The following is a 14,584-nucleotide window of genomic DNA, read 5'->3' as shown; positions in this document are numbered from 1 at the left end:
TTTTAAGTCATCTCACTATCTGGTTTCAACAAGATCAGCAAAAAAAACTTTATATAAACTAACCTGTCACTTTTGACCTACTGTAGATTCCTAATTAATAAAATGAGCACTACTACATGATAGTAACAGATGGATAGAAACACACATACACACACACAGAGAGAGAGAGAGAGAGAGAGATTTGACTGAAATTCAGAAGTTCTAAACCTAGACTGAATCAAATGTCATAATGCCAAATCCATTCCACTTTCTACAGCTTTAACCATAAACTCTCAAATGCACCTGATTGTTTGTTTTGCTTCTTTGGATAAATCCCTGAATGGCATCTACAAACCCCATATTACAGAATAATCACATGCAAAACATAATTAAGTAGAAAAACTTCCTCACAGTTGAGTTTGCGTGCATGAACACCATGTTCTGTTTTCTGGTTTGAGGCAGATTTGTTCCCAGGAGAGCGGGTGAAGGGAAGGGTGGGGTAGATTAAGGTAGATTATATCTGCCCACAGTCTTATCAACAGAATCAGAGATGATAACGTAATGCAATGACGCACATTACAGCTGAAATCCACGTGCCAGGATTTCATATTTTCACCAGCACTGTCCTTTACACCTCTAGTGGTTTGGAATCTGTGAGCTGACTGTTAGTACTGAAATGACTGATTTACTGAATTACTGCTGAAATACTGAAAAGTGAATAACAGCTTGATGCAGTTCACATTGTTCATCTCCTAGTCACCATATTGATGGTTGTACATGGGCATTTCTACTGCGGGTCGCTCTTACATTGTTGGGCTCCACAAATGGCAATAGCTTTTGAAAATCTGATCAAAAATGTAATGTACAGTTTTACTGGTAAAAATAAAGTTTTGACAAGGAATTAGTTTTCTTGCCACTAAAAATGACCAGTCTGAAGGGGAAAGCATTTGTATATAAATTGCAGCTGGGTATAATGTATCATATCATGAAAAAGATGAACGGCTTTCAGTGCATGCATTAAACTCACTTAAAATGCAAATATTTTCTGACACGGTTTTCCATGCAACATATTTTATATGCTCAATCACAACACACTCAAATCGCTAACTTGCATTGAAAATAAATGACTTGGTGGCCGTTCAGACCAAACGCTTTATTGTGCAAAAAAACAAACAAAAAAAAGCTAGATGCAGTACAAAGAATAGAACAGAACGCAGGTGTTTTGAGACGCTTTTTCTTTTTAATTTGACACGACATCTAAAAAAGGTGGCATACCTGTGAGACAGTGAGACACTGTGCAACGGTCAAAGACATTAGTCTAGTGCATGTTTACACAGAAAAACAAAAACAGACATACAGAAAAACACGTTCTGTGTGGACAATCCCTTATCGCCTGTCTGTGTGAACGGCCCATCACACTTGGGTTCCTGACTCATTAAAATGGATTGTATTTACACAGGAAGCAAATTTGTTTGGTCTGTCATATGTTGTAAACTGAAATATTTTTATGCTGTGTTGTTTTTGAATTTGCAAGAATCTTTAGATTGATGATTGTGAATCAGGCAAGGATGAGAACTAGTATGTTTTTCAAACGCTCATAACCATATTGTGGAATGCTGCTGCTTGTGGCCGCATGTGCTGTTATACATTCATGCACTAACCAAAACTGTCCATTTGTCTGTGGAAAAAGCCATGCCTCTGTTCTTTAATGACCTCTAATGACCTTACTACACCCTTCTGTCAGCAACACCTTATACTGTCCAAACATCAAGACAATGTTAATGGTTGTTTTGCTGTTTTTGATCCATTTCACACAAGTACTGGCCAATGAATTTCCTTGGCTTTTCCAGTTTGTGATTACTGGACAGTGATTTTTCCATCATAAGAGCAATTTTGAGCGGATTAAATTCTTTGAAGCTGAGTATGACTAGAAATTTTTATTTTAATATCATTTGAATAATTTGAATGACTTTTCAAGGCTTGGAAATCACAATCTCAAAATTCCCAGATATTTCAATGTTTCCATGACCGTGGGAACACCAGTTATATCTTTAGTGGAGAAACTAGGTTTCCCCCATTTCCCCATGAAATATCTCAAATTTACAAACTTGTAAAACCAGTTGTGTATTTGTACCCCAACTGTGACACTGTGAGCCAAGACCATTTAAACTTGTCTTGCAAACCAAATTCAGAAAATGTAATGAGTTTTGCTGTTGCATCTAGGCCTAACAGTAACCATTTAATGTGAAATAACTGTTTATAATCTGTTAATCAATTTATATTGAACTTTACGGAACTGTCACATCACAAAAAAAGATCCAGTGCAAATATTAGTGTGATAGGTTAATATGAAGTCTTTTTGTTTTTTGCATGTTTTCCTGTGTGTGTCGACCCGGTTAAAGACGATGAACCAGTTGCACCAATGTAAGTACACAGACTCTCATGCATCACTCACGATAATGTTAACTTTAGAACACTAGAAAAGAGTTTATTAAAACTTATGTATGACTCATTTGTTATGATGTTTAAACATTTGTATTAACTGTTCACCTTAAATCTCTGGCCTCTAGAAAAACCAACTCTACAAACAACCACAAAGACAAAAATGTACGACAGCGGAACACCAAATAAGCTGACGGACCAATGTACTGTAGAAGAATACTGAAGGTTTAGAAATGCAAATGAAACACAACATATAAATATCCATTTAAAATAACAAGTTCACCAAGTCCTTCCCCATTTCCAGATGACCAACTGCATATCCCGACTTCGGACATATCCAAAGAGAGGAGACGCTCATGGCGATTTTCAGTGACGCATATCCTGCCTCACGAGGTGAAGAAAACAACAAACAACTACAGCATTACACTGGCAGAAATGAACAATTTAAGTATGCCTTATTCAGGCTAAGGGTCTGTGCGAATGTGTGGACAGACACTGACCGAATCATTCTAAAGGTGACAATTTTCTTTTTCTCCATGTGCTGTTTAACACTGCATTTCTTTCTTTTATCATGCCCACCTGCTGCACTGAATCATTTTCATATCTACATGTTGTCTCGAATGCATGCAATAACATAATCGAATAAGATTCAAATATCGTTTTTCTATTGTTACTTGTTACTTTAAGTGGTGTTGCATCCAATGAATAACCCTTGTGTGTGTTTGAGGAAGTATGTCAGCATATCAGCGTGTGCGAGTGTGTGTTTTTAATTCAATTTAAATGGATAAAAAAAAAAGAAACATCGAGACCTTTGTACAATTTATCATCCAATAAAACAATACTAAAAGGAGGTGTTTTGTCTTAAAGTAGACTGCGAGAACCTTGTTGTGAGTGGCAGAGCAGTATTTAATCAAAAAGAGCTGATATTGTATTAAATGACTAAATGAAATGGATACATGTAACATTTATTTTCTAGAGTTATTTAGATATCTTGTACATTGTGGTGCTGTAAGTGTTCAAATATTATGATAGCATCTGTAAAAAGGAAAAGACTTATTTCTTTTTTTTATATAACTTCAATGTCTTTCATGTTTCTTTTTAGAGAAGAGTTAATTCTTGTACAGCATGGCTATAATCCTATGCAATATGTATTCATATAGACCTACTGACAATTGTAAGGTGGGGTGGATTTGTTTAATTTCAGAGAGTAATAAAAAAAAAGCTTTAACAGGACAGGAACATACAGTAGGGGTGCTTCGCATTTGAAATGCACTGCTGTAGTTGCATGTCAACTCCTGATCAATACGGTGTGTCACGATGACAATGGACCAACATTCAAGGGAGGAAGTGGGTGGAGCTAAAGCCATTACAAACTATGTGAAAACAATTGTTTCCTTTTTCAGAATAAAGATTCCAAAATATACTAGTGTTTCTGTGTTGTTCTGAATGAATGGCTGGTGTGAGCTTTGATATGAGAGATCTTCTGAACTGCATTAAACTGACCCTTCGCTAAGCCCCGCCTTAAACATATACAATACTGACTGATTCTACCTACTTTTGCGGTCCACCAAATTATTCGAAAAGCTTTTGCGTTTTTTTCTAATGTATGCCTATAGTAGTCCTGTATGTTTGGATAATTTTGAAGAAAACTCAAAATATTTTAATAATTCTTCAAAAGTGTATGTTATGGACAGGGCTGGGAAGTAATGGAATACATGTAATGGGATTAGGTATTTAAAATACTAAATATAAGTAACTGTATTCCACTACAGTTACAGTTTAAATCATTGGTATTTAGAATACAGTTACATTCAAAAAGTATTTAGATTACTGAAGAGATTACTTTGCATTTTATTGTCATTTGTTTCATTTAATATTTAGTCCTTTCAGATGGAAAAATGTATACATATAAATTATACGATACAAAGTGCATTTGAACAGCGGTGAAACACTTTCTTATGATGTGTTACATTCATACGAGCAGACAGAGAAGTAAGTTTGAAGTAAGTTTGGAGCAGAAGAAATAGAAATAAACCTTGTGTAAATTGTCAGCTTTAGGCTAAGCTAAAATGCTATTTTTAACCATTTTATATGCACGTTACCAGGCACGATCATATTTTTTATCAAGAACATTCACGTTGGATCACAGTTTCTTTTTTTCTAGTAAGACCTTTGATATTAGGGCAAAAATTGTATTCTTGATAATAATTTTTTTATTGTTTTCCTGTAAAAATATTTAAAAATCCTTAAAACAAGATCAGTTTGATTTATCTGGTTTTAGAAACAACACTGCATAAGATATTTCGGTTTTTCAGAGAATGTATTTTTAACATGTATTTTGTCTTACTGTACTGGCAGAGATTTAATAGTCAAAACAAGTGAAAAAATCTACCAGTGCTGAAGAAGTAATCCAAAGTATTTAGAATACGTTACTGAACTTGAGTAATCTAACGGAATACGTTACAAATTACATTTTACAGTATGTATTCTGTAATCTGTAGTGGAATACATTTCAAAAGTAACCCTCCCAACCCTGGTTATGGATTAAACTATGTGTCAGCCCTCATTCTCTAATTAATGTGTTTAACATCAGTAATGACAACTACATTTGCTTCAAGTAAATTAAAAGGGGAAAAAAATCTGTCATCATTTACTCACCCTCATGTCATTCAAAACCCACACAACAGTCTTTCTTCATGGAAAACAAAAGATGCAAGGCAGAATTTTAGGGACTAACAGCATCAGTCACCATTCACTTTCATTGTATGGAAAAAGATGCAATGAAAGTGAATGGTGACTGAGGCAGTCTGTCTCTAACATTCTGGGTAACATCCAAGTATTGCCATGTTATGTTACATGTTATGCTGTTACAGCCTTTCAGGTATGTAAAGAGACATCGGAGAGGTGCAGTATACAGTACGTATTGCATTGCAAGTAATCTTACTATTTCTTCCATACATAGTTATAGCAGAAATAGTAATAGTAGAATGCCATCTCTTTTTGAGTTCCATGGAGGAAAGAAAGTCACACGGGTTTGGAACAACATGAGAATGAGTAATTGATTATATGACAACAGTAAGTTAGCATAACCATTAGGAGCAGTTCTGTTCGCTTTAATAATATCCTTGTAATTGCTATCAAATGATTTCTTATTGCAGTTGGCTGTGATAAGCGTTTGCCTTGATTCTGATTTGCAGTCTGCAGACATTTTAATCATATTACTGCATAATTGAACAATTTCTCTAAAGAAAATGGCAGACAAAAGAAGATGCTTTGCACTGTTACACTTCATTTCAGCCCAATTAGAATATTATCCATTGAGTACATTGTACCAAAAATCACACTGTTCACAGAAATCTCAGATTAGATTTTATAGGATTTTCTGTAAAACTTCTATAAGCGAGTAACAGTAATCAAAGGAGGCAGGGCTTAGCAAAGGATCAATTATGCCATTTCAGTCATCTAATGAGGAATCAGACAGCCATGGAGCATCAATGTGGGTGTAATCATGGATTTTGCAAGCCCTGCTCTACCTCAGTCCTGGATTAGCTCCTTTAGCTTGTTTTCCACTTCCTCAACGAAAGCAAGAAAGCCAGAATCAAGCAGACAGAGGCAGTAGAGCATCCAGGTCTCCAGGGAGCAGCGTAGATGATACGCCATGGGTAGGGTCAGCTCACCCAGGAAATGCTGAGGAGAAGGAGGGTTATATACTGTACAGTATATTGTACATGAAAAAGTCAGTGTGCACTTCATGGATGGCATCTCTGAGGTCAAATTAAACAATCACTGATTACAGCATCTAATTCATTGACTCGACACAACAGCACACAAATGCAGTGATCCCGTTCATTTCAGCTGCCTTCAAATCAATCACCTGAGAAAGGTGTTTGATTGACAGTGATCCCATGGCAACGGCAAGGGCTGCCCGTGAAGCATCTTCAGGGGCCTGAAGATGGAATACAGAAATAGATCCATTCATTATAGTCTCAAGACTCACACTGAGGGCCTCACCAGCTGATCAATACCCTCATTCCTAATTGAATATCCCCATCCCCTCACGATCCCTTTCATCCCTGTTGCAGGGTGTCGCTGTCACTAACAATATTTTACAAAGAGACTTTCCTTTGTGCTTGTGCATTCACTATTTTTAGTGCCTAAATTCTGTGTATTTACATTTCAGATTCACAAATAAGAAGTTTAATTTAGGGTGGGATTATTTCATTCTTATCCCCATTTAATTTCATTATGTGGCAACAGCATCCCCTGGTGGCCAAAACTTCCATATGCATCGCATTATTTGCACTTTACATGACATAAAAACTGCCCCCATTTACTTTCTTAATAATCATTCCTGATCTTACTGTGCTTTCATCAGTGAACGTTTCTCAGAAGAATAACATTTGGTTTTCATAATCTTCTCATCATAATCTTACATTTCTAGGCTTCTGAAATGACTTTATTTTTCTGCTGATGTAATCAATGTGTGGGCGGAAAGTGTTAAAGGAATAGTTCACCCAAAAATGAAAATTCTTTCAACATTTACTTACCCTCATGTCATCCCAGATGTGTGTGACTTTCTTTCTTCTGGAGAACACAAACAAATATTTTTAGAAGAATATCTCAGCTCTGTAGGTCTATTCAATGCAAGTGAATGGTGGCCAGAACTTTGAAGCTCCAAAAGCACATAAAGGCAGCCTAAAATTAATCCATTCGACCCAGTGGTTAAATACATGTCTTCAGAAGTGCTATGATAGGTGTGGGTGAGAAACAGATCAATATTTAAGTCCTTTTTAACTTTCAATTTCCACCTTTCGATCAAGAAATATGATCATATTAGCCCCATTTTACCGTCGTTACATTGGCTACCTTTTAAATTGCGTATTCATTATAAAATTCTGTTAACTACAAAGCTTTGAATGGTCTAGCTCCGCAGTACTTAAGTGACCTTCTACCACGCTATATGCCATCACGTTCATTACGATCGTACAATTCTGGCCTGTTAATAGTTCCTAGAATAACAAAATCCACAAAAGGAGGTAGATCCTTTTCCTATTTGGCTCCTAAACTATGGAATAGTCTCCTTAACACTGTTCGAGATGCAGACACACTCACTCAGTTTAAGTCTAGACTAAAGACTCATCTATTTAGCCAGGCATACACCTAATTTATCCTTCAACTCACAATTAGGCTGCTTTAGTTAGGTCTGCCAGAACTAGAAACATTTATCATAATCTATAACTCTGCAATAAATTGAATGGCATCTATGCTAATATTATTCTATTTGTTTCCCTGTCTCAACCTCGGGACTCCTATCCTGAGGTCACCAGAACCGGCTGGATCCAGCTCCATTCCTGCTTCATGTTGGACTCCAACGCTATGTGTCTCTGAGTGATGATGACTAATAGCAGCCGGTGCCAGCCAAACATCACTTCAGTCTATTACGATGGACTTCAGAGGATGAATTGATGCCAACTCCAATCATAAGACATGGGACACTTCATATGCCATTGCCTGAACCTTGGATTTAGGATAGACCTCACCGAAATTATCGGCCGGTTGAACTGCGTTGCACCTCACTGATCTCTGCCTACATCACCTCAGTCTAATCTATGTGAACTTCTGCAGTTAATCCAGGATGGACTTCAAAGACATTAGTCATTAATCTTACAGTTCATACAAAATCTTTGTTTAAACACTGACCCTTAACACTTACTTAGTTTAATAATTTTAAACCATGACTTGCACTATTCATAAGTAATATTGGCATTATATTCATGATGTTAGCCAGAGGGGAACTGGCCCCCACAGTGAGCCTGGTTTCTCCCGAAGTTAGTTTTCTCCATTAACCAGCATCTTATGGAGTTTTGTGTTTCTTGCCACAGTCGCCTTCGGCTTGCTCACTGGGGTTATAAATACAATTATTATTTAATTATTTATTTTTAAACAAATTCACAATCATATTTTATCAAACAACACAATGATGACTCTAAGACTTTATAGATATTACAGTTTCATTTTCTGTTAATCCATGATTTTCTGTAAAGCTGCTTTGAAAGGATGTGTTGTGAAAGGTGCTATACAAATAAAAATGACCTTTGACCAGCCCCTACCAGTAGGAGGCAATATGCACAGAATGCGAATCACCAAAAAACAAAAACAAAAGAAGAATGTGAAAGTAAAAATGGAGATTTAAAGTAAAAAAGGACTTAAATATTGATCTGTTTCTCACACACACCTATCATATCACTTCTGAAAACATGGATTTAACTACTGGAATTGTATGAATTACTTTTATGCTGCCTTTATGTGCTTTTTGCAGCTTCAAAGTTCTGGCCACCATTCTTTTGCATTGTATGCAAAAGAAGCTAAGATATTTTTCCAAAAATCTCCATTTGTGTTCTGCAGAAGAAAGAGAGTCATATACATCTGGGATTGCCTGAGGGTAAGAGATGATGAAAGAATTTTCATTTTTGGTTGAACTATTCCTTTAACCAAAAAAATCATTGTCCACTTCTAACAAACCTGCTTCACATGATTTTTTACTGGATAATATTATGTGTGTAGGTGTATATCTCTTTATTGGACACTTCTCTTAAATAATTGATTGTAATTGGTCAAAAGTAGCATTCCGTGGACAATTTTATAAAAGGACTGCTACACTGTACAATTCATCGTTGTTTCAGGCAGTGATTTTGTACATAGCTGTGCTAGTTTCATGTCTCTCGTATCACTAAGTGCTCTGTTCTCACATAACAAAATCAACTAAAGTCAATGTTCCATGTCCTTTCATTTATTTTGGTAAGCAGCCTTGCAGTGTAATAAGCAGGATACTGTATAGATAGACGATTATCATCACAAAATAAGGTTTATTTGCATTAGAGTGACTGTATGTTATCCCTTATGTATCTCACAGGTAATTTCCCACCTGCTGCTGTTGTTTAGAGGTTCCATGTTCTGCAGGATTGGTTGCAGAAGCAGGCGCTGGTGTAGCCACAAGGGCAGGTGTGGCCGCATGCTCCTAGACAGGTACATAACTCTGCAACCTCTCTTCTGCTTTACTGTAAAAACCTGCAGCTTCTGCCCAACTGTTACCATCAAACTGCAATCTGATCAGACAGTTCTCTCCCTTCCACACAAAACAGAAAACACAAAAACATCTCTGTGACCTAATTGTGTTTTTCCAGCTCTGCTGTGTTTACATATTAATCATTACCCCAGTGAATCTGCAAACACTTGAATGGAAATGTAAGAAATTCAGCTGACATTCAACACTAAAACAAACACACTTACCATTTCAACTGAAAAACATTTTGCACAGATGAATCTCATTTTAAAAGCTGCAAACACAAAACTCAGTGGGTATCACTGTCACCTCACAGCAAGAAGGTCCTGGGTTCAAGTCCTGGCTCATCTGGGCCTTTCTGTGTAGAGTTTGCATGTCTGTGTGGGTTTCCTCCAGGTGCTCTGGTTTCCCCCACAGTTCAAAAAGACATGCAGGTTAAGTTAATTTGTGAGTGAGAGTGTGTATGCCTGGACTGGCCACCTGTCCAGGGTTTTCCCCTGCCTTTGGCCTGAGACAGCTGGGATAGGCTCCAGCACTACCCGTGACCCTGCATAGGACAAGTGGCTAGAGAAGGTGGATGGATGGATTTCAAAATATAGGTTGTTTGCAACCATATCACAGCTTTATTACGGATTGTTGTTTTTAAGAAATTCATCAGTATTCATGAAGTAATGAATTGTTCCATGTTGGAGAAGAGATAATTAGCTTAATTAGCAAGCGCAGAGTTTGTCTTTGAGCTGCAACTTGGAGGTCACTTGGAAGTAGATATTTTTTTTTTACATTTGCATATTAAAATTGTTTATTGCTTTCAAGGACAAGGAGGTGGAGTCTGCCTCCAGAACAACATACACAAATCACATCCTGTTTACTTCCTTTTGTGTCTGATAAAGCTATGGAAACAATATTTTATTCTTTCGTAAGTAATAAGTATGAAGAATTGAAGTGCTGTTTCTCACCTTTACTGTAATGTTAAACAGCAGACTGTCTGATTTGTGCTGAATTTTCAGAAGGATTTGTGCATTAAGCAGAGAAAAGCCCTCCTACAAAAATATAAGAAAACAGGACAACACATCATCATTATCTGTCAGGGACTCATTTAATAGGATTGCATCTGGCAAAGCACATCATGTAAGCAGAACACTATGGACTTACTGCCATGCCCGTCCACTGGTGTGTTTCTGACACTGAATATATTTGACTGCTGTCAGTGATTTAAAATGCAAAAGTAAACTGCATTTCTTTGACTAGTTTAACATAACAACTATATATTTAAATTTTCTGGAGAATTAATTCACAAAAACAAGCTTATATGTAATTTAATATGTGTGTAACTAGATTAGTATTGTTAGCATAATTATTCTATAATGCTTTTGAACTACTAATCAGGTGTTCCCCAAAAATAAGGATAAAGGTCTTTTATTTCTGGCTGCTATTACACGACCACGTCAGAGGAGGGCTCTGTTAACAAAACAACCTCAGTGTCTCAACTCTCCAAATCACTGTTCTACAACAGGGACAATATCAACAAATACATATAGTTCAAGGACTGCTATTATTACTGCTACTATTAGGCCTAATGAAGTGGGTTTGGTTAAAGATATACATGTGAACCTTACAGCCAGAATCTTACAGGGGACAATTAATTTGCTAATTTCCCCCTCATTTCTTCAAAGTTTAGAGTTAGAATTATTTCTTGTGATTTATTATAAATCTCACATTACCCCGAGCCATTTGTAGAAGGTGCAGTAACGGAAAATGTCACGGTTCTACGCGAACTCTTAACCTTAACAGATTCAAAACTGATTTTTCTTCTCTGCAGAGAAGCTAACAGAGGATAAGATTACAATTATTATCTTTTCAGATATCATATTAGCATTGCACAGCATTGTTCTCTGCACTTGCTTCATTGTTGTTTAAGCTGTTAATCCCTTTGACTCAAAAGCACTATTAGTTTTCACTTTTTAAATAAAAGGGATAAGAAGCATTCATGAAAGTGGTGTTCAGATGACTGAATACTGGTCTCTGCTCTTAAAAAATCACCCACACTTTGCCCTGGATGGGCACGTTGTCTCGTTTGGCTCTGTGGTTCTGCATAAAAGCTTGAAATGTGGCTCATTCTCCAAAAGTGGTTCCGCAGCACATCATGAAGAGCCAGCTGTGTGACTATTGTGTCCACGAGTCCAAGATTGGGGCTTATTGTTGGGAGATATTAGAGGCACTCAGCCTGGCAATACTCTTGGTCTGGCAATCTCAAAGTAAAAGTGACAGGCCCAGCAGGAGAGAAAGGGGATTACGCTGTTCTTTCAGTGGGTATAAATAAATACAGTCAAGCCCTTATGATGGGCTCAGTGGAACCTGCGGTCTCCAGACCCTGCACTCAGAGCCTGATGGGAGGAAGTGTTAAGGGTTTAAAGAGTGCCATAAACTATTAACAGCCAACATGTAAATGTTATTGGTTGACAAATATGGCCTGCATGTTTATATAATCTTACCAAGACTTCCTGGCCTTGAGATACTAGCAGATGACCAGAGCCCAAAAGATTCAACACCAGCAGGCCAGACTTTTTACTGGACTCAAAAATCTGAAAGAAACATACATTTTGCTGTGTATGCTTTTAGTTCACCACTTTTACTATTTTCTATCATTTTTATTTTAAGCAGTATACTAATACCACTGTTTAAAACTCAAAATACTGGTCCGAACCTCTAGCAACCCGGTGTTACAGTTATAATTATTGGTGATTCTATTGGTATTCTAAAATAACCCTGTTATGAAATTGGTACCATTTGTGTCCATTATATATGAGTAAACCATTCCATAAATAATAATAATAAAAAAATATTTTTATCATAAGGACATTATCATGCTATCAGGAAATGAAATATTCAAGAACAATTGAAGGTCTCCTCTTTTTAATCACTTTATCTCATGTTTTAATTTGTACATAAATAGGGGATGAACAGGTATTGTTCACACAAAAATGTACATTTTCTCATCATTTACTCACCCTCATGTCATCCCAGATAAGTATGACTGTCTTTCGTCTGCAGGACACAAATGAAGATTTTTAGAAGAATATCTCAGCTCTGTAGGTCCATACAATGCAAGTGAATGGTGGCCAGAACTTTGAATCTCCAAAAATTACATAAAGACAGCATAAAAGTAATCCATATGACTCTTCAGAAATGATATGATAGGTGTGGGTGAGAAACAGACCAATATTTAAGTCCTTTTTTATTATAAATCTCCACTTTCACTTCCACATCCTTCTTCTTTTGTTTTGTTTTTTTTTGGCGATTCCCATTTTTCTTGCATATCAACACTTACTGGTCGAGACTGGTGAAAGGTGGAGATTTGTAGTAAAAAAATCTGTTTCTCACCCACACCTATCATATCGCTTCAGACGATATGTGTGATGCTCCTGTTCAACCCACTCCATACGGGACTCGAACCGGCGTCTGCGGCATGGGAGGCGGGTGCACTAACAAAGAGGATAAAGGCTACAGCCTCTAGCATCAGTCGCTAGTGCACCTCTTGAGGTCAGGAGAGTGAGGTTTATACACATTGCACAACTATCTATCAGCTGGCTCCCGTTACATATGCCTTTAACCTCAGGAGTCTGATGGATTACTTTTATGCTGCTTTTATGTGCTTTTTGGAGCTTAAAGTTTTGGTCACCATTCACTTGCATTGAATAGACCTACAGAGCTGAAATATTCTCCTTCAAATCTTCATTTGTGTTCTGCAGAAGAATGAAAGTCATACACATCTGGGACGGCATGAGGGTGAGTAAATGATGAGAGAATTTTCATTTTTAAGTGATCTATCCCTTTAAATTGTCAACTATGTTGCCATAATTTTGTAAAGTAAACAATCAATAATTGAAAATAATTAAATTATCTTGTTTTAAGAAGCACCCAGTCTATGATGACCTGAAGCACAAGGCCTCTAAAGACAAATGAAACTGCAAAACTGTCAACCCTGTTATTCAAGGCATAAATATGCCCCAATATGCCACATTTTAAACTGTATACATTTACCCTGATAGAGAAAATAAAAAAATAAAAAACTTACAAAGATTTACTTTAAAAATGTCGAAGTTTCTGCATCGGAACCATGTCCATTTTCACTTTTATTTTTTGTAAATGACGTTAGATAAAACCGTGAAATAAAGTCGAACTGGGCGGTTCCGGAGGGAGGGGCGTTGGGTTGGTTTGTTTGTGTGCGCACTGCGCATGTGTCGTCAGCGTTTATCGTAGTTCTGTTCGTCATCCCCAGAAAATTAAAATTATGTGCCAGTAATATCTAGAAAACGTCAGCATCTATCTTATACACAAAGTCGCGTAAAAGCAGACTGTGTATGTACCGATTCACGTTCAAATTTGCACAATTAGGAAACAAGGCCACGTGACTTTTAGAAGCTACAGGTGATTCAGTATGTACCAAACAAGTTTTAAAAGTCTATATGGAATAGTACGATATTATCCATAGTTATTGACACCTGCCAAAATATGCCCAGGCATTTTCATTGATAAATCAGCTATAAATTAATGTTGAGTTTTATGCGTAAAATACCCAGTGTAATGTGATTATTGTGGATATTGCGAGGGAAATGTGTAAAGGGTTAGGTATGCGGGACCTGAGTGGGTGGGCTGAGCTTCCTCTGCCGTTTTCGCTTCTATGGCAACCCGATATAGATCAGCATCGCCCTGAATATTCACGGAATCAGGACTGCTCGGGACGGCGGTGATGTCAGCGGTGCCCGGCCGCAGCTGATGTTGTGATTGACAGCTCCTGAAGATCTAGGCTTGGGTCCATGACCTCCGCGCCTCTCCATTCGCCCGCACCTCCCTCTCATGTGATGCTGAGGATACTCCAGTCTGCGTTTTCTCATGACTTTCCTCCACGGGCTCACAAAGCAACACAGTGCCTTGGAAACTGGAGTGTTGTGGTGAGAAGTGAACCACTGGATGTGTGAGCGAGGGCAAATTTGGGTATCATAATGATTGGGGTGCTCCTGCGTGCCGTGGCATGTGTTTGAGCGAAAGACAGGTGGGGTTCGATATCACCTCCAGACTGTTTTCCATTCAGACAGAGAT

At 37.4% G+C, this 14,584-nt stretch overlaps 1 protein-coding gene across 3 annotated transcripts in view; it reads left to right on the top strand.

Moving 5' to 3' along the window:
- Nucleotides 1-3,844, top strand: part of LOC127416611 (neuroplastin-like) — a 67,192-nt gene extending 63,348 nt beyond the window's left edge. For all 3 annotated transcript variants that reach the window (XM_051656046.1, XM_051656045.1, XM_051656044.1), the window contains exons 7-9: nucleotides 2,382-2,403; nucleotides 2,550-2,646; nucleotides 2,726-3,844. In XM_051656046.1, the coding sequence (XP_051512006.1) occupies nucleotides 2,382-2,403; nucleotides 2,550-2,610 (83 nt within the window). In that variant the 3' untranslated portion in view covers nucleotides 2,611-2,646; nucleotides 2,726-3,844. The remainder of the gene's footprint in view (nucleotides 1-2,381; nucleotides 2,404-2,549; nucleotides 2,647-2,725) is intronic.
- Nucleotides 3,845-14,584: the final 10,740 nt, after the last annotated feature.

The sequence above is a fragment of the Myxocyprinus asiaticus genome, chromosome 26 (assembly GCF_019703515.2).
Source record: "Myxocyprinus asiaticus isolate MX2 ecotype Aquarium Trade chromosome 26, UBuf_Myxa_2, whole genome shotgun sequence".
Classification (NCBI taxonomy): Eukaryota; Metazoa; Chordata; class Actinopteri; order Cypriniformes; family Catostomidae; genus Myxocyprinus; species Myxocyprinus asiaticus.
Note: the sequence above shows the minus strand (reverse complement) of the source record. Positions and strands in the feature narration are given on the sequence as shown.